General features: G+C 40.7%; 1 protein-coding gene across 5 annotated transcripts in view; it reads left to right on the forward strand.

The window, feature by feature from the left end:
- The window catches only part of DYM (dymeclin), a 239,798-nt gene that overhangs the window by 199,197 nt on the left and 16,338 nt on the right, over nt 1-24,263 (forward strand). Inside the window, exon 21 of one of the 5 annotated variants that reach the window (XM_089497523.1) lies at nt 20,531-20,650. The exons of the other annotated variants lie outside the window; for them this stretch is intronic. Coding sequence (XP_089353649.1) covers nt 20,531-20,536 — 6 coding nt within the window. The 3' untranslated portion in view covers nt 20,537-20,650. Of the gene's footprint in view, nt 1-20,530; nt 20,651-24,263 lie in introns of those variants that run through there. 5 annotated transcript variants of the gene reach the window in all.

The raw sequence follows: 24,263 nt of genomic DNA on the forward strand, positions 1-24,263 counted from the left end.
TATGATTTTCACTTAAAGGAATGGGAGTGCCACAACCTCTGATTGTTCTGATGCATAATCTGTACTCAGGACAAGTGGTTGCCGTCAGAACAGAATACATAAAAACAGAATGGTTTCCAATCGGTAAAAGGGTCAGGCAACACTGCAAAGAACCTATTTATTCACCCGTATGCAGAAAATTGTGTACACAGAGCAGGCTTAGAATCAGAGGCAGAAAGTGTGAAAATGGGAGGAAGGAATATTAACAACCTAAGATACGCAGATGACACAATACTACGAGCAGAAAAAGCAAAGACCTGGAGGAATTATTAAGGAAGGTCAAGGAGGAAAGTACCATGGTTGGATTTGGATTAATGCTGAACATTAAAAAAAAACAAAAATAATAAGATCTACAAGAATCCTCTCTAGACAATGAGACAATTGAAATAGTTAAAAAGTTCCCGTGTCTTGGGTCAAATATTGATCAGAACAGAGACTGCAGTCAAGAAATCAGAAGACTAGGACTTGGTAAGCTATGATTAAGACTGGACAAGAAATGGACAGGATCATAAAGTGTAAAGACATAACAGTGAACACTAAAGTGAGGATAGTCCAAGCCATTGTATTCGCCATCACAATGTATGGATGCAAGAGCTGGATAGTGAAAAAAAGTTGATAGAAAGAAAATTAACTCCTTTGAGATGTGGTGATAGAGAAAAGTGCTGAGGATACCATAAATGACCAAGAAGACAAACAGATAGATGCAAGACCAGATCAACGCTGAACTATCCCTGGAAACCAGAATAAATGAATTAAAGATATCATACTTTGACCACATTGTGAGAAGTGAATAATTTAAAAAGGCAGTGCTGCTAGGAAAGGTGGAGGGCAGTAGACAGAGAGGAAGACTGCATGCCAGACGACTAGACTTGATCAGGGTTGGCATGGGTCTGGACCTTCAGGACCTTAGCAGAGGACAGGGCATCTTGGAGATATCTCATCCACGGCATCGCCATGAGGTGAAGTCAACTCAAGAGCAGTTAACAATAACAACAAATTGAAGATGTAGCCAAAGATATTTGACAGAATATGCTCACTTTCCCAATGAGCATATGTGACATGTGATTATTTTTTTTCATACACTTGATTGAGTTTGCTCAAGCCTTGAGCTACAACGTGAAAGATTTGATGCTAGACTGGTAAGTGAGAAGGTGATGGTTTTGATCCAGAAAAACTGTTGCCGTGTTCTTCTGTCAGAAAGAGAGAGCACTAAGCACTGAATCTGTGGCAGAGGAGTGTGGACATGTTTTCAAATTGGGTCTCTGAGAACTGGAAACTCCCTTTGTATCTTCACCTGAGTGCTATTTGAGAGAAGTGTGATATAATTAGCTGTCATTTTTAAGTGCCTGCTCTTGGCCATGCAGGGCAGGGAAAGTCCAACCTGGGAATTAGTGGTCTTTGAAGATTCTAGCAGGAGCAAGGAGATAAAAAAGCAGGTGTTGAAATAAGCAGCTCTTGGATTTCTCCTTCACCCTGGTGGGAGGAGATAAATGAGGCTAATAAGGCTGGGTCTTGAGGTGGAAGCAGCAGCATTCAGAGATAGAGCTGTCTCGGTTGCAGACAAGCAGCCCACAGTCCAGGCTCCAAGTTTTATTGCAGAAGATAATTATTAAGGGTAATTTAAAGATCAGGGCAATAAGTAGAAATTGGCTTCCATGTCTGTCTCTTCCTCCCAACAAAGTTCGCAGACTCCCCACCTTCTTTTGGGTGAAATTATCTGTACTTTGAGGATTAGGAGTCTGAAAGGAGTGAGACTGTTTCTGGGGTATGAGTGTTATCTCAGGGTTTTCATGGAAGTCAGCCAGAAGATAGCTGCACTTTCTCTTTTTTGCTTTTCATTTCTTTTAGCATTAAGTGGGAAAACCTGTTCTGAATGCCTGACATTATTAACTAGAAGCTGACATTTGAGCTTGCAGAATGAGCAACATTTAAGAGATCACATTTAAATGCTTTTGAAAGAAAGTTCCCGCTGGTTAAGCCATTTGAAGAGAAAACATTTATTTTACAAATGGTTTTCCTCTGTTGAATTTCCCTACTTCATTCTGCAGTATATTGCCTAGGTTTTTATCCTTTCTTTCCCCTTTTATGCTTCCCATATACTTACCAGTATGTTTTTATGTTGCCCCTTGCTTGTGTTCCACGAAATGCTTAGTATTTATTGAAGCATGTTCTACTTAACAGAAAACTGAAAGCAACTCTTTAAAAAGGGAACCAAAGGGAGAGGAGAGGAGCTGTGTTCTTTTTAGCCCATTCCTGTGAAGATCCTCTTTGTTTTCAGCAGTCCAAAATGTGTTTGGAAGATGGTTAGAGTTTTGTTCCCTGTTAGATAACTTTCAGGGATACTGTCTGCGTCATGGGAAGTAGTCCTTGGTCTACTTTACACATTTAAAATATTTCTCATTCTAGTTGAATAGAATATGATCCAGCCACATGCAATTCACAGTAGTTTTGGCTTTTTGCGTGGGGGTGGGAGGGTTAAACTCCACAGACAAAGTCTTCACAGTTTTTTTCTGGAGTATCTGCTGAAATCTACAGAAATGTACAATATCACACATGTGGCTGTCCATATGCTTTTTGGTAGAGGGAGAGTGAATAGATGCGAATTTGTGCAGGCAAGTGAAGACAATTAACCATCAATGTATATGTGTGAAAATGCTTAATAATAATAATAATAAGACTTTATTTCTATACCGCTTTTCCGGTGATCAAAGTGGTGTACAGCAGAAATGTTAATACATACAAGTTAAGATAAAAACCGTGAATCTCAAATTACATAAAAACGCATAAAACACGTAAAAAACATACAGCCGGGAATCTTTCGGTCAGTGACATGCAAATCTATTAGAAATAATTATTACAAAGAGTCAGACGGATATGCCAATTGGAATAAGTGTGTCTTCAGAGCCTTTTTAAAAGTGTCCAAAGTGGAACAGGCTCAGATTTCATCAGGAAGATTATTCCAAAGGGTAGGTGCTGCCGATGAAAATGACTTCTTGTGAGTTGTTGTCAATCTCACTTTTGGACATTCTAATAAGAATTTCCCTGATGACCTGAGAGTGCGGGGCGGATTGTGTGGGAGAAGGCGCTCCTTCAAGTAGCTCGGGTCCAAGCCATGTAGGGCTTTATAGGTAATAACCGACACTTTGTATTGGGCCCGGAAGCTAATGGGCAGCCAGTGAAGAGATTTTAATACTGGTGTTATATGGTCTGCCCTAGATGTTCCCGCGACCAATCTGGCTGCTGCATTTTGCACTAACTGAAGCTTCCGGACTTGGTACAAAGGTAGCCCCATGTAGAGCGCATTACAGAAATCTAACCGAGAGGTTACCAGTGCATGTACTACCATTTCAAGGTCCTTTTGGTCCAAACAGGGGCGCAGCTGGCGTATCAGCCGAAGCTGGTACCAAGCACTCTTGGCCATCGCATCCACCTGGGATGACAGTTGTAAAGATGGATGCAAGAGTACTCCCAGACTGCGCACTTTGTCTTTTAGAGGGAGACTGACTCCGTCCAGGACAGGATGACAAATTTCCCTGCCTGGACTTGGGGTATCTATCACGAGTACCTCTGTTTTCTCTGGATTCAGCCTGAGTCTGTTTTCCCTCATCCAGCCCATTACCGACTCCAGGCAGGCATCCAGAGGAGAGGTGCCATCCTTAGTCACTATATCAGTCGGAGACATGGAGAGATAGATCTGGGTGTCATCAGCGTACAGATAACACCGAGCCCCATGTTTCCGGATGATCTCTCCCAGCGGCTTCATGTAGATGTTAAACAGCATAGGGGATAAAATGGCGTCCTGTGGGACGCCCGATGTTAGCTCCCTTTTACAGGAGCAGCAACCCCCCAGCCTCACCATCTGGGACCTCCCCGAGAGATAGGATCGGAACCACTGGAGCGCAGTGCCTCCGATACCCAATTCCCCCAGGCGACCCAGAAGGATACCATGGTCGATGGTATCGAAAGCCGCTGAGATGTCCAAAAGCACCAGCAAGGTAACATCACCCCTGTTGATGCCTAGACGAAGATCATCGACTAAGGCGACCAAGGCAGTCTCAACTCCGTATCCCGCTCTGAAGCCAGTTTGAAATGGGTCTAGATACTCGGTTTCCTCCAAGACAGCTTGGAGTTGGGAGGCAACTGCCTTCTCGATCACCTTGCCTAAAAATGGTAAAAGAGAAACTGGTCTATAATTGTTTCTCAGCAGGGGATCAAGGGAGAGTTTTTTCAAAATTGGTCTTACTATTGCCTGTTTCAAGGCTGTTGGAAATATACCCTCCCGAAGAGATGCATTAATAATAACATGTAATGGTGTTTTCATTGCATCTCCTCCCTGAGCGACCAACCAAGAAGGGCAAGGGTTGAGAGCACACGTCGTTCTCTTTACACTTCCAAGGAGCTTGTCCACATCCTCGGTACTTACAGACTCGAACCGATCCAGGATAACCTTGTTTCCAGAGTCACTGGATACCTCTCTTATTGACTCTGTCAAAGAACCGGCATCAAGATCAGCCCGTATCTGAGAAATTTTATCAGCGAAGAAGTCGTTGAAAGCGTCACAGCAGGCTGTAGTAGGTTCTAATAAAGGGTTCAGGGTGGTCGGTACTTGAGTTAATTCCCTGACCACCCTGAACAGCTCTGCTGGACGGGACTCGGCTGACGTAATCCGTGCAGCATTGAAAGAATTCTTTGCTGCACTGATTGCCACTCCGTAAGAACGTAACATGTTCTCATGGAGTGTCTTGTCGGATATGTGCTGATGTTTCCGCTTAGTACATGTATGTTTATGTAGTGCACATAGATGTAGACTAGACCCCCATGATGGAAAGAACACAAATGGAAGTAGCACTATATGTAGAACTACCAAGCTCTTGAATGCTGAAGGTTGATGTTACAAGAGGGCAGGAATTATATTACCTCTGGCAAAAAGCTTCTCAAAAAAACAAACTGTAAAATTAATCAGACAAACCAAATTATTGGGACACATATATTGTTTGAATGAGCAAGCATGATGTACTGGTTTGAGTGTTGGACTGTGGTTTGAATTCCCACTCAGCCATGGAAACGCACTGGGTGACCTTGGATAAGTCACATGCTCTCAGCCTTAGAGGAAGCCAAAGACAACCCCCGAAAAAAGTCTTGCCAAGATAATTAATTAATTTAAAATGCTGCCTTTCTCCTGGAAAAGGACCCAAGGTGGTTCACAAATAAAATTGGTTAAAAACTTAACAATAAAAAATTTAAAACAATTAAAATAATCTAATTAACACAGTAAAAATTACATTAAATTTTAAAGGCTAAAAATCATAAGTAGACACACACACACACACCATATAAAAGCCTCCCTGACATTGGCGCGGTACAGACCGTGGAAAAGGGGCAGTCTGCAGCTGCCCCTTTCCACGCCGGGTTGGTGGCAGGGCAGCCTCACTGGCAGCCCAGAGGCCCAACCCGGTGCTTTCCCAGGCCCCAGAGAAGCGGCAAAATGCTGCTTCTCCGTGGCTTGGAAAGAGGTGTCCATGAGGCTTCATGCCCCTGGACACCCCAACAGGCGCGACAAAGAAGAGAAAGTGGTTGCCCGGCCCCTTTCTTCTTTGCATCACTGGTGTGGCCATGTAGAGGCCATGCCAGCAATGCACGCATGCAAAAGGAGATCCGTTTTGGAGTTCCTTCCCGCGATGCTGAAAGGGCGCCCCAAGTGCCCTGCAGCCTAGCGGTGGCATCATGCATGTGCCGGTCCGTGTGGAGGCAGCACGTGCATGATGCCATCATCGTGTGCAGTGTATGAATGGCATGCCTCCAAAATGGCACCATCCATATGAACTGGGGCTAGGCAGCATGCAATTGCTGCATGCTCCCCAGCCCTAGTTTTGGCCCAAGGACGGCGCTTCTGTGCTGTCTGTATCGGGCCATTATTATATATTAAAAGCCTGATTGAAGAAAAATATCTTTGCCTGCTGATGAAAGGAAAGCAGGAAGGTCCAGCCTAGCCTCATGTGGAAGGTTTTTCCAGAGGTTGGGAGCAGCCACTGAGAAGTCTCTCTCTCTCTCTCTCTCTCTCTCTCTCTCTCTCTCTCTCTCTCATGTCCTAGAATCATAGAATTGTAGAGTTGGAGGAGACCACAAGGGCCATCCAGTCCGACCCCCTGCCATTCAGAAACTCTCAATCAAAGCATCCCTGACAGATGGCCATCCAGCCTCTGTTTCAAGACCTCCAAGGGAGGAGGTCCTAACCAAGGCCCGTTACATACGGGCTAAAAAGTACGCGCAGAGCGCATACTAGGGTTAATACGGGGCGGTGCTTCCGCACCGCCCTAACCCTAGTTCGCGCTGCGCGTGCACAAAATGGCAGTGGTCGTTCAACACGGCCGCCGTCATCGATACATGACGACCGTGCCGCCTCCAAATGAGGCGGTGCGGTTGTGACATATTGGGGTTGCGGCAGGGCGCCTAGGGCGCCCTTTCCGCAACCCCGGAAGGAGCTCCGTTTCGGAGTTCCTTCCTGGTTTGGTCCTCTGGGCGCAGCCTTCAGACGGCTGCGCCCAGCGGACCAAAGGAGAAAGGGGCCAAACGGCCCCTTTCTCCTTCTCCCCGCTCCCGCAGGGTGTCCTTAGGGCTTGAAGCCCCAAGGACACCCCTTTCCAGGCTGCGGGGAAGGGGCCTTTTGCTGCTTCCCTGCAGCCTGGAAAGCGGCAGATCGGGGCTTCAGCGACTGCCGCTCTGGCCACTGAGGCCCCAATCCGGCGGGGAAAGGTGCGCCTACAGGCCGCCCCAAAGGGGCGGTCTGTAACGCGCCCAAGTGAGCCTATAATGATGACAGGGCCAGAATTCTTGCAGGATTCTATGGCTAGATATAGTCTTTCAGATAATCTGGAATTAAGCTGTATAGGTCCCCATGATAGATTTGCCTTAGGGTCACCATAAATCAGAAATGACTTGAAGGCACTCAACAATGATATAGTTTGATCCTCTGTCTTGTCAGTTATTGGTGCCCAGCTTCTGTCTGGCTTCAGTGTGTGTAATGTGATTGAAATGAGATCTCAGGGAGATTGGTGTAAGAATTTTGGAGCATTAGCCTGAGCGGAGATGGCTAGAATTGAATGCCAGAGCCAGAGGAAGCATTAATTTGAGAGATTCTGATGTTTGACTAGCATGACTAATGGGTTGCACTAAATGGTTTAAAGAGAAGCCTGGTGTAACCTCATGCCTGAGACAGATAAACAGGATTCACATTACCTGATACTTACATAGCAGACCACATGCAACCTACAAGTGTATTTAAGTTCCATGATGAATAAAAAAGTAGGATACACACATAGTGTAAATTATGTTTTATCTTAAATAGGACACCATGGACATTGGTACCACAAATCTAGCACTGAAATTTTTGGGTCACACTCTAAAGTGAAAATTCTTTCTGGCATTTGAGAACCACCTTTGGAGGATTAATTTACAGTACTGTTGGAAAATTGATATGTTGTAACCATGAGAAGGGTTCTGTCTCATCATTAACTTCCTTACACTTTGTACAAATCTCATATTTTTCCAGCAGTGAGAGGAGAGAATTCTTCAAGCTAAGATCTGGCTCCTCCCTTGCGTTTCACAGACCTAAGGAGGAGGTCCAGTATCACCTTCATAGCACTAGGTTATTTGAACTGTGGGAAACTGTACTGAGAAACATGCCCTTTAAGACCTGTATGACAGCTTTATTATTAACTTGAAACTTTTGGTTCCTGTGTTGTTCTCTTTCTAAGATGGCCGGGTTTCCTTTGCTTTTGAAAAATTGCCTTCCATTTCAGATAATCTCTGATTCCATTGACATGTCTCACATCTGTGAATAGTCACAGTCTAAATGTGAATAATTCCAGCTTCTTGTATTTATGTGAAGATACTTATTTTTCAGAATTGATTATGAATATGAAATTTGATATTGTGGAGTTGATGGCTTCCATGGCCTGCATCCATAGCTTTTTTTTTTTTTTTTTTTTTGGAGTCCAGTATTCAAACCACTATGCCATGCTGGCTCTCATGGCATACCAGGCTGTGATCTGTCTGGCTATGCAAGCACCATCAGTTAGCAATTCAAAATTTTTCATCAGACATACTCTGTCCCTGTTAAGTTTGGAAAAGAGTTTTAAAGCGCTGGTGTCATTGCTGATTAAAAAGAAAGTACTGCTTTCATCACACATGATCAGCAACAGAGCATTTATTTATTTAATCTATGTCCCACTTTTCTCCTGAACAGTACTCAAAATTGCTTTTACATACATTTGTGTTCCTTTTGTTATTTTGTTAAATTATTAACAATATGACAAAGTGGCATAATGTACCAACTTTTTAATGGAACAAACAAAACCCCACCAGGCATTGGATATTATTTCTTAAAAATATCTGAAATCTTTGGTTCTTTGGGCCACAGCACAAGAAAATAACAATACATTTACCATTCAACTAAAGCATCTCTCCATAGGTTCAGATGTTACCATGGAGGAGATGGAGGCTCCCCTGTGTCACTGATGTAATTAATAAAAGGAAACCATGTTGAAAATAAGCTTAGTTCCAGCTATTTCTGTCATCTTGTACAGTAGATCACCTTTTCTATAATTGCTACTTCCTAATTTTTTTATTCCAGGCTTTAATTGAGAAGTGGTCCATTTCTTTTCCTAATTCTGGGTCATTAACAATCTTACAGCAAAACAAAAAGAAGTACTATAATCAGATCTTCATGATTTAATGTCTTACAGTTGTCACAAATTATGGAGAGAAGTCCTGTTTTAGGGTCCACAGGAATGGCTTGGTTTGCAATTTGACTTACTATTAGAAATATCTTTTCCCAAAATTCAGAAATAGCGGTACATTCCCAACATGTGAGGAAATGTATACCCAGTGCCTCACAGTTCTTCCAGCATTTGTTAGATGAGTGTTTGACTATATATTTCATTTTTACTGGGATAAGATGCCAGTGATACATTATTTTTAAAGCATGATTTTTCATATGGGAAAATACAGATTTTACTGGAAGACTTTTCCATAGTGTTTTCCATTTAATATTTGCCACATTTATATGCTTTCTTGAAGCCCTCAAGATCTGGATACGTGGAGTCAATCTATAAGATAAAGATTTTTGACACTAAACCTTTACTGTGTTTGGAAAATCTGTATTAATATTCTATATTTGCTTAGGGGACATTGTATCTTTATTTTTATGTCTGTTCTGGAGATAAAGTGGAGCACCTGATGTATTTGGATCTACATAGGTTTAATTGAAGCTTCTTGATCTTTAGCTTTCTTTTATATGTAAGGGTCTCTCATATTCATATTGAGATATCTCTGGTAGCCTTTGGAGAGTTGCTGCCAGTTGGAATACAATCCGTAGAATAGTTAGACCAGTGACCTTATCATGTATAAGAAAGCTCAGCTTATTTATTTGGTGATGCCGAGAACAAATTCCATCTCCCTGTTCACCATTACAAATTTCTGAAACCCATTTTTTCAAACAAACTAAAGTAATCATATTTTGGCAGGTTTGCTATGGAAGGTCCATAAAATAAAGCGATAGTTTTTATATTTCGATTTCTTGAAATCTGAAAATGCCACCAGCACACCCGGTAAAATAATCTGCTCCAGCATGCCTCTTAAAAGACTTTTGAAACTTTTGCTCATTCCAAGGACTGGTTTATTTTGCTTGTTACAAAGAGGAGTCCTTTTTCCACATAAGGTCCTAGTTACATTAAAATATACCATTGGTCAAAGGACCGCTTGATATAACAGTAGTGGTGTTTACCCATGGCATCCACAACCTCTGTGTGACTCTCCCAAAGAGAGTTTGTTCGTGTTGAAACTGAAACTTCATTTATATATTATCTCAATGTTTGAAAAGGGGGGGTGTGCTCTCTTACCTCTCCTCTGAGGCTGAAAACCCTACAGTACATATTTTAATAAATATTAGGATAGACTTCTTCAGGGGAGGGAGGAATCCCTTGATGGAGTGCAGGAAATTCATTTTAAAAATATGACTGAACATGAGAACTCCAACACCTGAGGTTTGCTTTTATATTCTAGCTGCCACTCAGTTCTAGAGTTAAAACAGCACTTCTACCTTCATTTGTTTCAAGGCCCGGCTGTTGGGATTTATCTTATGGTAAGGAAATGTCAAGGAGGAAAACCTCTCAAGAGGAGGAAACCTAAGACAGCTGAACAGCTTTGCTGACCAGTGCAAGAAAGGAACAGGAATTTTATTTTACCGCTCATTCTGGCATGAAAGCTTTAAAATGTCCTAATGCTTTTCTGGCACCCCTTGCTCTCCCTTAAAGAAGAAAAAGATTGCATACACTACTGCACCATCTTGATATAGGCAAAAGTGCATTAGCAAGACTCGCTTGAATTTCTGCCATTGAAAATCCTTGCCATATAATATCAGGCTTTTACTGTAAGCAAGCCGCAGAGTTCTTCAACAGAACATAATTATTTGGCTTTCTAGCTTGTAAGAAGCCCTCCGTAAAACATGTTGTTGTTTTTTTCCATTATAGACCAAGAGTAAACAGATCTTCAGCTCTGGTTCCTGTCCAGCATCCAAGAATGTATGGCAGTATTGCTTAGCATTTTAAAGAAGTGCAGCTTTAAAAATTATGAGCTATAGGTAATTGTAACCAGGAAATAGGAGTTTGACTGTAAGGAAAGATCATCTTTCTTAAAAGAGTTAAAGAATTGGATCTTTTTTTTAAAGCTGGGATGGAGGGGAAGAGCAGTTGAGTAGGAATGTTGCAAAGCAGATTTAGGCAGAGTTAGCCAGTCATTCATAGCAAAAACAACAGTTTTGTAGTCCAGGTTCTCTGGTTCCCTGTGTGAGCCGGAATGAGTTTTAAGATCTTCAGGGGAGGTCTTTCTCTCCATCTTGCCACATTCTCTGGCATATTTGGCAAGGACATGAGAGACAGCCTTCTTGGTAGTTGTCCCCAATTATGGAACTCCCTTCCAAGGGCAAGTATACAGTGGTCCCTCCACATTTGCTGGGGTTGGGGTGAAGGACCCCCGTGAACGTGGAAAAACCACAAATTTAAAAAAATATATATATTTTTACCTGAGAGAATACCTCTCTAGGAATCTCCAGGTAATCCAGTGCAACTGTATGGTCAACATTACCAGAAATTGACCACAGAATCATGCTGGTGGACCTACAAATGCCTAGGGAAATGTTTTCTCTAGGAACGTATAGGTCCTGCAGCTCAACTCTATGGTCACCTTCTGGCAGAGTTGTGCTGGAGGACCTAGAAATTCCTAAAGAGAACATATGAATCAACCCTGCAAATTATCAAAGCTGCAAAAGTCAGAGCTGCAAATGTGGAGTGTCAACTGTACTGGACTTTTCCTGGTTATCCTTCTGATGGCAGGTAGATACATTATAATTCAAGCAGGCTTTCAGTGACTGAGCAGCTGTTGAGATGCCTCTTTCAGACTAGGGATTCTCTGATAATTTTTGGACTATTTTAAAGACTTTTCCTATATTTAATATGGTAATTCATTCAGTGTATTTTTAATCTTGCAACTACTGAGGTTTTTTGGCTGTATTTTTTTTTAACCTGGTGAGCCACCTTGGAGCCTAATATTGTGGAAAAGGTGGGATGTAAAATCAGTCAATAAATAAATAAGACAGTGAAGAGCTGTGGCATACATTTTTGTCACATGTTTGGCCCACAACAGCAAATGTGTAACATGAATTACCTTATTTTGTGGGATAGGTATATATAAATAATGATGAAGGCGGGTGGGGGGATTACTCTGAACATGGCAAAACTAGTTAGTTGAAATTACAGATACAGTGCCTGCTTTGCACAATATACCATTAATATAAAAGACTTGTTATACCAGAATGTTCTGATGACCACTAGCTGTCGTGTCTTTAAAAGAGTTGTCGATAAATACATGACAAAACGTTCTCTCAGTGGCTGCTAGCCATTTAAGCTAACAGGACAACCTGGGTTTCTAGAGGCAACATACCTCTGAGTACCAGATGTCAGAATGTCACAACAGGGGATTGATAACACCATCATGCACTGGTTGTGAAATTCTTGAGATGTCTGTCCTAGCTACTAGCAATTGACCAAACGCCAAGCTAAAGGAAGTGTCAATCTTAAAATCTTGAGCCGTCATGGCAGTTTTTATATTCATCTTTAGCACTGAGGGATAAGAACACCAGAAATGTGTTATGAATTCACATGTTAACTGGCATACATGTTTAATAATGTGATAAGAAGAAAGTTTGTCAGCATAGCTTGCAAGTTTGTCAGCATAGCTTGCACATATACTTACACAACAGACCAGTACACAGATTAACATGTAAATCACTTTCTCTTAACCAAGGGTCACACAGTATGTGTGTGTGTGTGTGTGTGTGTGTGTGTGTGTCCCACTCACTTCCATGCCAGCATTCTCCGAAGATGCCAGCCACAGATGCTGGTGAAATGTCAGGAATAAACTCTTCCAGAACACGGCCATAGCCTGAAAAACTTACTCCACCCCTCAAAAAAAAACCCCTATACTTACACTGTTGCTGTTGTAAAAATAGTTTCAATGTGTTAGATACTGTTTCTCCCACACTTTTTTTATATATTTAATGTGAACAACATACTCATTTTTATGCTATGTGACTATTTTCTTAAGTATTATTTTTGTTGTAAGTGGAGTGGCTTTTTTACACTTAAATTTGAGTATATAGGGCTTTTCTCTTTCTCAGTATGGTTGCAGCTAATCAGCTGCAAGTTCTACCGCTGGTTTAACCTGCAAAGCCCAGCAGTATTTGTGTTTTGAGGGGCTTTTTTTTCATTGTATCTTCTCTACTTCATGGGTCATCAAGCCTATGAAATATCTAAATAGACTGATGAATAAATGAAAGTATGTAGTAATGCCATCCATTTAAGAACTTATACCGACTGCTCCATACTTTACCTGGTGCCTACATCATAACTACTAGTCAAACTAACTGCATCTTATCTAGAGTATTAGAGACAGTATCCTCTGTTTACTGTGCCAGTTACTGGGGGACATGAGTGGGACGTTGCTATGGAACGTCTGTCCTGCTTTGGGGCTTCTTGTAAGCAATTGGATGACCCTGTGAAGGTACACAGTGCTGCACTAAGCCTGTGGTGTCTTCCAGCATGACAGTTCTTAATGTTCCTTGTTGGCTTTAAAGGTGTAGTTGTTGTGGTTTCCCATTATAGTATCCTAAATCCACAAAAACTATCTATTTGCTGAGCAAGGTAATTATAACTTAGTTTATGCTGATAACTTTGGCTATCTTTTGGCCAAGCATGTATCTCCCCATGTGCTAACTCTCTCTGCCCCTCTCTTCTTTCTTTTTCTCTCTTTCAACTCACATAGAAACAGTAATTTCTAAGGTAACATTTAAAAAACCCCACTTCCTTTATGAGGGGCTTATTTTAAAAATGAATAAGCACTATAGACAGCTAAAAACATTATTATATTGAGCCATGTGTATCCAGCTCAATGGCTTAAAAAGTTGTAGGAAGTGTATTGCAGCCCCACTGTGTTTTTAAAGGGCTTCCACATGTGTGCTATCACATTGTTCTTTAGTAAGAGCTCTAAATGGAGTCTGGCACTTCCACTGTTTTTGCATGGTACTCTTTGGCTCAACAGTGATAAGCAATAGACAGTCTGGCTCCTTCGAGGAGCCTTTCAGTAATGTCTGAGCCCTCAACAATTCTGAAACTCTCTGGCTGACTTTCCTCTGTGGACCATTCATTTATCAGGAAATGAAATTGGTTACAGGATTTCTCATGTTGCCAAACCTCACTGACGAAATCTGGTTTGCTGCAAGCTTTAGAAATCTGAAGAGTGCATTTGCTGGCTGTAAGTTTCTTTCTGACATTGTCTTGAAAAGAAATCCTGTGCTATTTTGATTGTAAAAAGGTTCAGGACATTTGTCTTAATATTCTTTCTTGCACATAAACCAGATGAGAAAACTGTACTCCTAACTCTACTCACCCCAAGAAATTCTGAATAAAAATGTTTATTCCTCAAAGCAGCACCACTTTCAATTGGTAGTAGCAACTTCAGTATCACTTTGCTGCCACGAATCAGATTACACACACAGAAATAGAGCATTGTATTGGCTAGAATTAAGCATCCATTGTTAGAAAGCTGGCAGTCTTGATTATATGCTTTTAAACTAAAATGAAGTAACTTTTTGTAGATGCAGCCCATGATGACATGCATGATAAGATTATAATTTGACTATAATTTGTTTTAGCGATACCAATAGAGAAGGCATGTGGACCATTGTAAAAGGGGCACATACTGCATAACCACAATCTGATTTCAGCACTGAGTAGGGGAAGAAATGTGTGTGTGTGTGTGTGTGTGTGTGTGTGTGTCTTCAAATCACCTCTCGACTTATGGTAAACCCATGAATTTCATAGGGTTTTCTTGGGCAAGAAGTACTCAGAGCGGGTTTTGCCAGTTCTTTCATGTGAAATACAGCCTACAACATGTGGCATTCATTGGCAGTCTCCCATCCAAGTACTAATCAGGACTGACCCTGCTTAGCTTACAAGATCAGATGGGATCTGTTGCCTTTAGGTTTTATAGGCTGCGGGGGGGGGGGGGTATAGGCAACTCATACTCAAGTTGTAATCTGTACTCTGCATGAATTTGAACCTGACAGGCTTAATAAATGATCTTGGTGCAACTGATGTTACAGCAGTTGCTGAATCTAAGTAGACATGGCTTAGTCCCAATTATGACAATCATATGAAAGGAGATGTAACTAATCATAAAATACATATTTTTCAAAACTCTGTTTTCCAGATCACAAGTCCTTAATTGTTTTAAAATACCATTATGGTGATGAGTTATATAGTACTATTTATAATAACAACTGCTGCACATTACATGAACTATTCTTATGTGTTAGAAACCTCTTTGTGAGTACAAAGCACATTTAAACAATATTATCTGTCAGTTATATGCATGTATAAAACACAGTTTTTCCAGGCAGAGCACATTCAACTGCCTGTCCTGTCTGATGGACATCTGCATACACTTTGCCAGCAAAAAACAATGTATACAAGTTTACACTATCCATATAATACATGTATGCATATATTTTGCCCTGATCTTGCCCATAACAAATATAACACATGGAGTGACCTAAGGTAAAACTGAAATGCTGATTTTGATTGTATTTAAGATATCTGTAAACCATTCAGTAATGCTTTCAGCAGTTCTGTTTTAGCACAAATCAAGTAAGCTTTAAAAAAAAACACTTTTAATACAAAAGGAAGGACAGAGGCTCTTATTTACTTTTGTTAATGGTATTGAGCATTGGCATCTTTGTGCATAGCTTTAGCAAAGGTTCACTGTCTATTTTTGCAGAGAGTACTAAGCCCAGCTCTGTTTCCCTGAAGTATTGAGGATGATATAATAGGATGTTGGACAGACAAAAAGACAAATAAATATGTACAGCGCTGTGTAAATCTACAGCGTTATATTAATAATAATGAGCCCTAGAACAGATCAAGCTTGACATCTCCCTGAAATCCAAGATGATAAAGTTGAGCATGTCGTATTTTGGTCACATCATGAGAAGGAATGGAAAAACAATAATGCTAGGAAAGGTGGAGGGATGTAGCAAGATAAAAAGACTGCATGCCAGATGGATAGACTCTGTTAAGCTCATGGGCATGAACTTACAGGACCTAAGCAGAGCAGTGGACGATATGGAGTCTGGGATATGTCTCATCCACAGGGTCACCATGAGTCAGGATCAACTTGATGGCAGTTAACAAATGTTTCAGTATCATAATTCAGTTTGTTGCAATGCCAGCTTCATGTATTAAAAAGCAAGTCTTCTGACTATCACTCTAGAGAGCAGCGTTGAAATCCTCATTAATAAAAACCCACAAGTGACACTGAGCAAGTAACAGTCTCTCAGACTTAGAAGATGGCAGTGGCAAATTCCCTCTGAAGAAACTTGCCTAGAATACCCTGTGATAGGGTAACCTTAGGGTTGCCATAAGTCAGACTTGAATGACCTGAAGGCAAACAATACCAATATGTACTAGGCCCAGTGCACTAAGATCTGATTTAGGGTTTCTTCTCCAGAATCCTCTCACCATTGGAGGTGAGGTAAGCGACTGGAAACAGACAACATCCATCTTTGGAACTTTCTGATAACTTGATATGGATGCTAACCTGACAAGGTCTTTTGTCTTTTCAACACCTTTTCAGGTTTCATAATTGGGTTTTATTTTTAGAGTCTGCATTGAAGAGCAGGATACAAGTATCTAAAATGTATTTGTACTTCTGAGATCTGGTTCACAAAGAATGTCATGTTTAGGAACAGTGAGATGGCAGAGGGCATATAAAGAAAAGTATGACCAATATATAAAATGAAGTATAATAAGCAAAAGGATCCGAGCAGTACAGATTAGTTTAACTATGGTCATTGATCACTGAAAAAAACCCTTAAAAACTCTTTGATTTGCTGTCTTTCAAGGAACCCAGCTCCTTCAACCATTTCTTTTGCAGCCATGACAACAAGAAACAAGGATAGTACAGCACTAGTTAAGAGCAACAGGTTCTGCTCAGAATTTCTGCATGCTTCTGGCACACAGAATATACATTCTCCCCAGTTGTCCTAGATTAACCATTTCAAACATGAAATCCAGCACGTGTGTGACAGAGGTGAATTATCACATATCGCTTTTCTGGTGTATGTCCAAGATATATACTTTACTGTACATTTTAAAATTTAAAATGTGAATGTGAGAAACATCTATTGTAGAGGTACATTCATTCTAAAATCAGTTGTTCTTCCCTTTGGGGGGAAAAGGTACAACAACCCAGCTTTACTTCTCTTTAATGTGTAAAATGCCCCTCATGGGTATCAACAATGTAAAGCTGTCAGATTTAGCCATGCAACATACTGAGTTTTCATAACAAGTAATACAGAAAATAGTGAGCAGACACCCTCCCCTCCACACTGCCTGCTGGTCTTCAGCAAGAAAATAAAGATCTTTTACTTTGATGCTGTCATTTTCACTTGTTTGTTGCAAATGACTCACTGGAAAATTAAGATCTTATAGCTCAACCTCTGTTTGTCCACTTGAGCTCAACTCTCTAACATTTGCCTCTGCAGTTGTCTACCCTGTGACCTGATGATGATGTTTGCCTGTCTGTGTCTGCAGCTTTTGGAGATTTACAGAAGTCTTGCAAGAGCAGTCCTTGTCTGGTGCCAACTAGTGGCCTTGCTCATCCTCTTGACCCTGCAGGGATAAAGCCATTTAAAACAAAGGTTAAATGAGTGATCGTGCCTTGCAAAGTAACAGTTAATCACTGTCATTGCTGAGAATTCTCCAACAGCACAATTTCAAAGCCATCCTAGCTGTTAAAAACAAACGTACAAGCCATATAAGTATATCCTTTCCCCTTTATTTGAAGGCAGAAAATATCCCTGGACATTTGATGTTTTCTTAGAAAGCACATAGTGATCTTGTTGGTTTCATCCTATCTATGTCTTTATGCCCCAACTTCCTCAAACCAGAAGGTATTAGTGGTTTCATTTCTAATAGAAATGAAATAATTATTGTTAGTTTGGGATGGTGGTTTTTAGTATTGTTCTTACATAAATTCTGTAAATTTTAGTGTACATTTTTGCTTCATCCATTATTTATTTATACAACACTTTTACAAGGCAGTACATGAATAGCTCCCTTTTAAAGATTACCTTATTTACAAGTGAGAACTCTGACTGAGATACAAATGACTTTACAAAGACCCACTGGTGAATTCATAAATTTGTACCAACTTTGTTCCTGACCAGGATTTTCAATCATTTACGGTACCATGCCAATGCCATCTTCATTCTTACATTTTTTATACCTCCAATACCCTGAAGATTTGCAGTTGCACTGGTGTAGGTGGTCTCTTCCACTGATGTAGATCACATTTCACACCATTATTTCACACCATTGTTGCATTTATAGTTTCTGTGGCCAGCCTTTTCCTGGTAGCTGGCCTTCAGAAAATGAGCCTTTCTGTACTTTGCTAGGCTGGTGTGTGGATGGCAGGTGTGTAATTTGCTACCAGAATCATACTCAGCTTCATAGAATCTCCTGAGCTTGTGCTGTACTTGTGTAGCCTTTAAGAGTCCAGGATCACCCTCATGCCACACTGAGATGGCTGACTTTGTGGAGGTTTTCACACTAAGACTATCATACATCTCAATTTACATCCAGAGTACACACCCACGAAGTATTATGTCTGCAAGAACCAACCCTGCATGAGGTCCTGGCTTTGTCTCAGCCAAGTCAACCTCTACTGAAGGTGCATGATTTTTACTCCATTTTAGGTGGCATGGTTGAATTACACTGTTACTTCAAATGCAGAAATGCAATAGAATAATCTTCTCTTAAAGGAGGCCATCCATTGCATCTATGCAAGAGTTAATTTCCCTTGTGTTTTCTGTCTCCATTTGGGAAGGGCAATGGCGGATGGATCATTTAAACACTAAAAAGAAAACATTTTTGAGAGCTGGAATAAAATGTGCCTCTAATTTATTTTGAATGTTGAAGGTGTATCTTAACTATTGATGGTTTGAAAAATAAGTGTGTTGGGTGGAAATAGCCAAGTAGCAAACAGTATCACAGCAGTCTGTGGAATTCTGGGAGTTATGTGAAAGTACGTAGCTTTTCCAAGCTATGCCTGTCACCATCACCACCATCCCCAGCAGTTTCTATTTGACTATTGATCCTTTTGTGTTAAACTATAGTTTACATTATATTACAGAATCTTTCTGGTATTGATTGATTGAGGGTGTGGTGTTTTTTTTTTAAATGAAGAAGTATGTCTCAGTCCTTCTTTCAGTCTTGGCAGGCAGGTCATCAGCCTGATGGCTGTTGTTTTTTTTTTAATGCAGGGGAATATGCCATGATTCTGAGGAAATTGACTTAGTTTATAAACATTATAAAAATTAGTTGAGCCTATTACAGTTTAAAAAGACATAGTACTCCAGCCTTGGGTTTTATTAAGCAAGTACAGTAGTTCTCATCATGCCTTGATTCAAAAGAAGTGGTGGGGAAAAGCAGTAACAATGACACTGTAAATTACAGGTAGAGCTAAAGGCAAATGTTCAAAATGAGGAATGGTTTGAGGGTACTGAATTTTGTTCGGGCTTGAACATGGTGTGTTGATTTCAAAATTGTTAAAGTAACTGCATGCAGTATTAGATTTTGTGTAGATAATAACTCAGGTCCATACGTTTCACAAAAGTACTCTAATTCTGTAGGCTTGCCCCCCTCATCACCTGGTAATTCAAACCATGCTTCTTTTCAAGGGTAATTTAGGCATTCTGTTCCTTTTAATGGCATGAGAATCAGAAAGCGCTGTTGGCTTGGTAACAAATTGGAACTACTCCAAAGTAGCTAGACTTGATTAAAGTAGAACATCCACTCTTCACCATACCTGGGTGAAGAGGCCTCTTCTTCATGATGAATATCTGCTTTGAAGAATAGGCACCATTTTCAACCATCAAAATTTGAAGGAATGAGGTTTCATTTAACCCCTTGGTTGTTGTTTAAAAAATGTCAAAAAACCGAGAACATCCCTTTTTATGTATTCCTTAAAGGGCAAAATCTAGTGAAGATATTCAAGGAATAGGAGAAGGTTGTGCAAGGATTTAGAAAAAGGACTCTACAAATTTTAGCTTACTTCACTATCCAGCTTTGTTGCTTTTACCATTGACATTTCCCTTCACTCTGGTCCTGTGTGCATGCTGAAGGACATGAGGAAGAGGGGAGTTGAGGGGGTCTCATCCTCAGCCAAAGACTTTTCTATTGAACTAGGCATTTAGTAGCTGAGTTCCTGTCATAGTAAAATTAATTTAATCTCATATTTTAATATGCATATTTACTGTTTTTATCAGAACATTTTAACCTATATGGAAGCCACTTTGCATCCCAACTCTGGTAAGAGGTGGAATACAAATGAAATAAGATAAAATATTCATGCTGACCTCCGGAAAAAGGAAGTAGCAGTGGAAGTATCTCTCATGGTTCTTCTTCATGCTCCAGATTTTAGTATAAACCTTGATACTCTGCAGTTCAGGGAGACTGGGTTGAGAGGGTGGTGTAAAACTACATGTCCTCTTTGGGATTTGTAGAAACTTGATCAGGACATCAATGTTTAAAGATTTTTACTTGAGCTCCAGTTAACCAAGCAACTATTTTTAGGGACAGTTTTAATTATTTTTATGTAAGTATTTACAAAAACTGAAAGTGAAGATAAGGCATTGCCCTTTCTTTCTAATCCCATGAGGCATTTCCCTTCTAGGATGGGCCTGCAGTGAGACATGTAGAAATCATCTAAAAGCAAATATTGGATGGTTTTGGCTTTTCGGTTAATAAAAGACTATTTTTAAAGCACCTTGCGGTATGCTTCCTTTGGCCTTGTGGATTTTTCAGTTTTCTTCTTTTAGTTCTAGTTCAAGATCAGTACAACTGATAATGAAATCAGATTCTCCAAAGTGGGCAAGGCAGGAGAGGAGAGAATCCAAGCTTGTAGAACCAGTGCTCACACACAAGAAATCTTGTGGGCCAGCATGACAAATGGATCTCTTGAACCAGCAAGGTACAGTACATGATGCAGTAAGCTAATGTTGATTTGTTAGCCTCTGACAAAACTGCTAAGACACTCTGTTAGTAAGAGAGAGAGGGTGTTCTGCACAGAGTGAATACAGCTCTGTTGATGATAGTACTATATTTGTTACTCTGGTTAAGCTCTGGCTTCATAATATGCAGCTTTGGCTTCACAATGTGCTGTGCATTGCCATCATCTCTCTGCTGTGGCCACAGCTTCTAAACCTTGTCGTCTCATGATCTGCCATTTATTCCACCATTTGAAGTTTAAATGAGAATAGTGGCTAGCTATGGTTTTCAGGAAGAAAGCCACTTTTGCGCATGGCTAGGAGGGCAACATTATATGCAAAATGCAGCTGTCCAAAGCTTAGGTTACAGAGTCATGAACTGTGGTAGTCACTTTTTCCTGTTACAGACATTGGAGCTGTTATCTTTTTGACTCACTTGTGAGTAACCACCCCCTCATCCAAGGTCACAAACCTGAAGAGGCAGAAGAAGTTTACCTGCTCCACTGGATGCTTGCATCCTCTCAGTTACAAGGTGTAAGGTCATGAAACAATATGTGAAAACCATGTTTAAGGTTGGACCCACTAATGAAAAGGAGCACTCAGCTGACCGTCTTAATTGCATATATTAATTCAATTTGTTTATGAAATGCCGTTCTGGGTTGCAGGAATCTGGGACTATATGCAACAAAAATATTTAAAACCTAACATAATAAAACATGGTTACATAACAATAAATAAAATAAAGTCTTTTAACATAAGCAAGATGTGCTTGCAGTCTGAAACCTCTGTTCAGCCACATGGGGTGGATCTCATTTTTCTGGAAGTCAAACCCTGAGTTTGTAGATGAGGAGATGACAGTGAGAGGGCGAGGAGTTGAAGGGTTTTCAGGCACTTTGTAAGAGGGATGCTAAAAGCTGAGTGTGTGTATGTATGTGCCTTGTTTGTCAACTTATTACAACCCCATGAATTTCATAGGTTTTTCTCAGGCAAGGAACATTCAGAGATGGTTTTGGCAATTCCTTCCTCTGAAATATAGTTTACAGCATCTGGTATTGGTTTACAGTCTCTCATCCAAGTACTAACCAGGGCTGACCTTGGTTAGCTTCCAAGGTCAGATGAGACGTGGTGCCTTTAGGGTATTGGGCAGACAGTCTCAGTTCTGAACTTGAACTCTTGAGATCCGTCCTTTGAGTCTTGCATAGCCTTGCTATTATATCCTTACCCTTCTTTCTTGACCGGCATATTTTGTAGAGATCGCAAATTCTAGTACCCTTTTCTCTAAAGAAAATTGACCATGCAAAGGTTATCATGATCTTTCCATTGCTAGGAAAGAAGAAAGCAAAACACAGAGAAAGCTCATCATTACTTCAGTCTTGTTGGCGTTGAGTTTCGTTAGGGCTTGCCTGCATTCAGTCCCTTTTCATGGCCAGACACTGAGTCATCAGTCACCACAGAAGCTGCAGGACCTAGGTCATACAGAAACTTAATAGAAAGCTATTTGTCACTGGTATACTAGGTAGCAGCTTACTCAAAACTTCCCCAGAATCTTTCCTAGCAGCCTGAAACACACACTGATCAAGGATGGGGTGGGTGTGAGAGGTATCAGTGGAAAACTGAAGAACCCTTAGAGAACTTTTCCCAGATGCAGCAAGCACATATCCTAGAATTAGTGAGTGTGTCTGTTCCAAGGAAGAAAATAGTGAACATTAGGTTTGGGCAAACCATAACTGAAAACTCTCCTAGTCATTTGAGATTCCATCCTTACGACAGGCAAGCCATGGTTTAGAACTGTTTGTCTGCTTTCATTTTCACCTGTTCTGTGGTTTGGATAAAAATAAGAAAAGTTCATACTGTATATGTCACTCAGTGGCCCTTGGAAGGAAGAGAAGTTTTAAAAATGTAATAATAATCTATATGGTGCTTGTAACAATGATGCTTCTGGGATGACATGGCGGCATAAAATGTTCATTTGCAACAATTTTGCAGCCCAGCTTCTGCAAAGAAAGGGAAAGTTATCAGTTTGGCTGAGATTAGGACCACACAGAGATGTAGACGGAGATCTGGGAAGAAATCTTGGCAAGCCACAGGAGACTAGGAATAAGAAGGACGTGGAATAAGCAACATACTGAGATTGAGGGGTTTAGGGGGGATATTTGGAGAATGAGGCTTAGAGGAAAGGATGGAGGAGGCAGGGAACTAAAGGGTCTAACCAGTAAAAGCTGCAGGCCTTGGGGAGAGGAATGATAAAGTGACTGGTCAACAGACAGGATGCCTAAAGAAAGTGAGATTAGCTTGAAAACTAAGGGCTCTGTGCTTGACTGCTGGAGTAGGAAAAAGCAAAAAATCAAGGGGAAAAAAGATGAGAGTTACTCAAGATGTGGAGACATAAAAGTACTGTCCACTGTGGATGGGCATGAAGTGGGCAGGCAACAGAGGTTTGGCTTCGAACTTAAGGGACAAGAAGGGATGGGGTTGTTGAGACCTGTGAATTTTTCTGGTTAAGATTTCAACTTTAACTTGACATGTTGTGACCTTTCCACCCTGAGAGAGCTATAGAGGACCAAAAAGTTGTTTGAGACACCACACTGAATGGAAATACTGTAGTTACTAGCCATTTTGTGTGTGTTCAGGCTTTATTTATTTATTAATGTGCTTGTTTATTGCCTCTCGGCCCACCAGGGACCACAAGGCAAAGCAGAAGAGACAAACATTTTGTGAAAATAGAGCCAAAACAATTTGTTAAAACCCCGTTTTATGTAAACAAACATATGCATATAATATTAAAACAGTCCCAAAGACCAAGCCTGGTTTAAGGTCTTAAAACCAAACAAAACAGTGTAGTCTTGACTGCCTGCTGGAAGTTCAGAAGGTATGGAGCTATTTTGGCTTCCCTTTGAAGAAGTTCCACTGTTGAGCTGCTACCAAGAAAGCCCTGTCTCCAACCTCTTGAGGCAATAGGACTTGCAACCAGACCTCTGTTGAAGATTTCAGGTTCAAAGCAGGTTCATATGGGAGAAAGTGTTCTTCCAGATATCTTGTCCCAAGCCATTTAAGGCTTTGTATGTCAAAACCAACACCTTGAATGGAGCTCAGAAGCCAGTGCAGTAGTAGTAATAACAATGAGAAAGGCCCTTGAGCTATCTCATAAATGCCGCTCCGGTTGTTCAATCGTGATATTAGCCCCTCATGATTATCTGTGCTAGAAAGCTATTGAAAGATATAATAGGGTTGATGAAGTCTTATCTGCTTTCAGGAAGTCAGCCTCAGGAGATACATCAGCAAAGCAAGCCACTCATAGATGTTCTTGTCCATATCCCATGACTGTGTCCACACTGTGACTCTGGAAAGATGCAATTGACTTAAAATAAACAAGAAAACACCCTCTGTGCAGGGCAGGGTACATGTACTATCTATCTGTTTCCCTTTCCTTCCCTCATTTCTTTTTATTATTTTCTAGAATAGTGAACTTGCAAAAAAAATGCTGTCATGATGCATTTCTGTTTCTCTAAACAAATATGAATTTAATCCCCCCCCCTCCCAGCCATTTTAATGTCTGGCCTTCTGA

Source organism: Sceloporus occidentalis, unplaced genomic scaffold, assembly GCF_023333645.1.
Source record: "Sceloporus occidentalis isolate IW3139 unplaced genomic scaffold, rSceOcc1.0.p SCAF_1, whole genome shotgun sequence".
Classification (NCBI taxonomy): domain Eukaryota; kingdom Metazoa; phylum Chordata; class Lepidosauria; order Squamata; family Phrynosomatidae; genus Sceloporus; species Sceloporus occidentalis.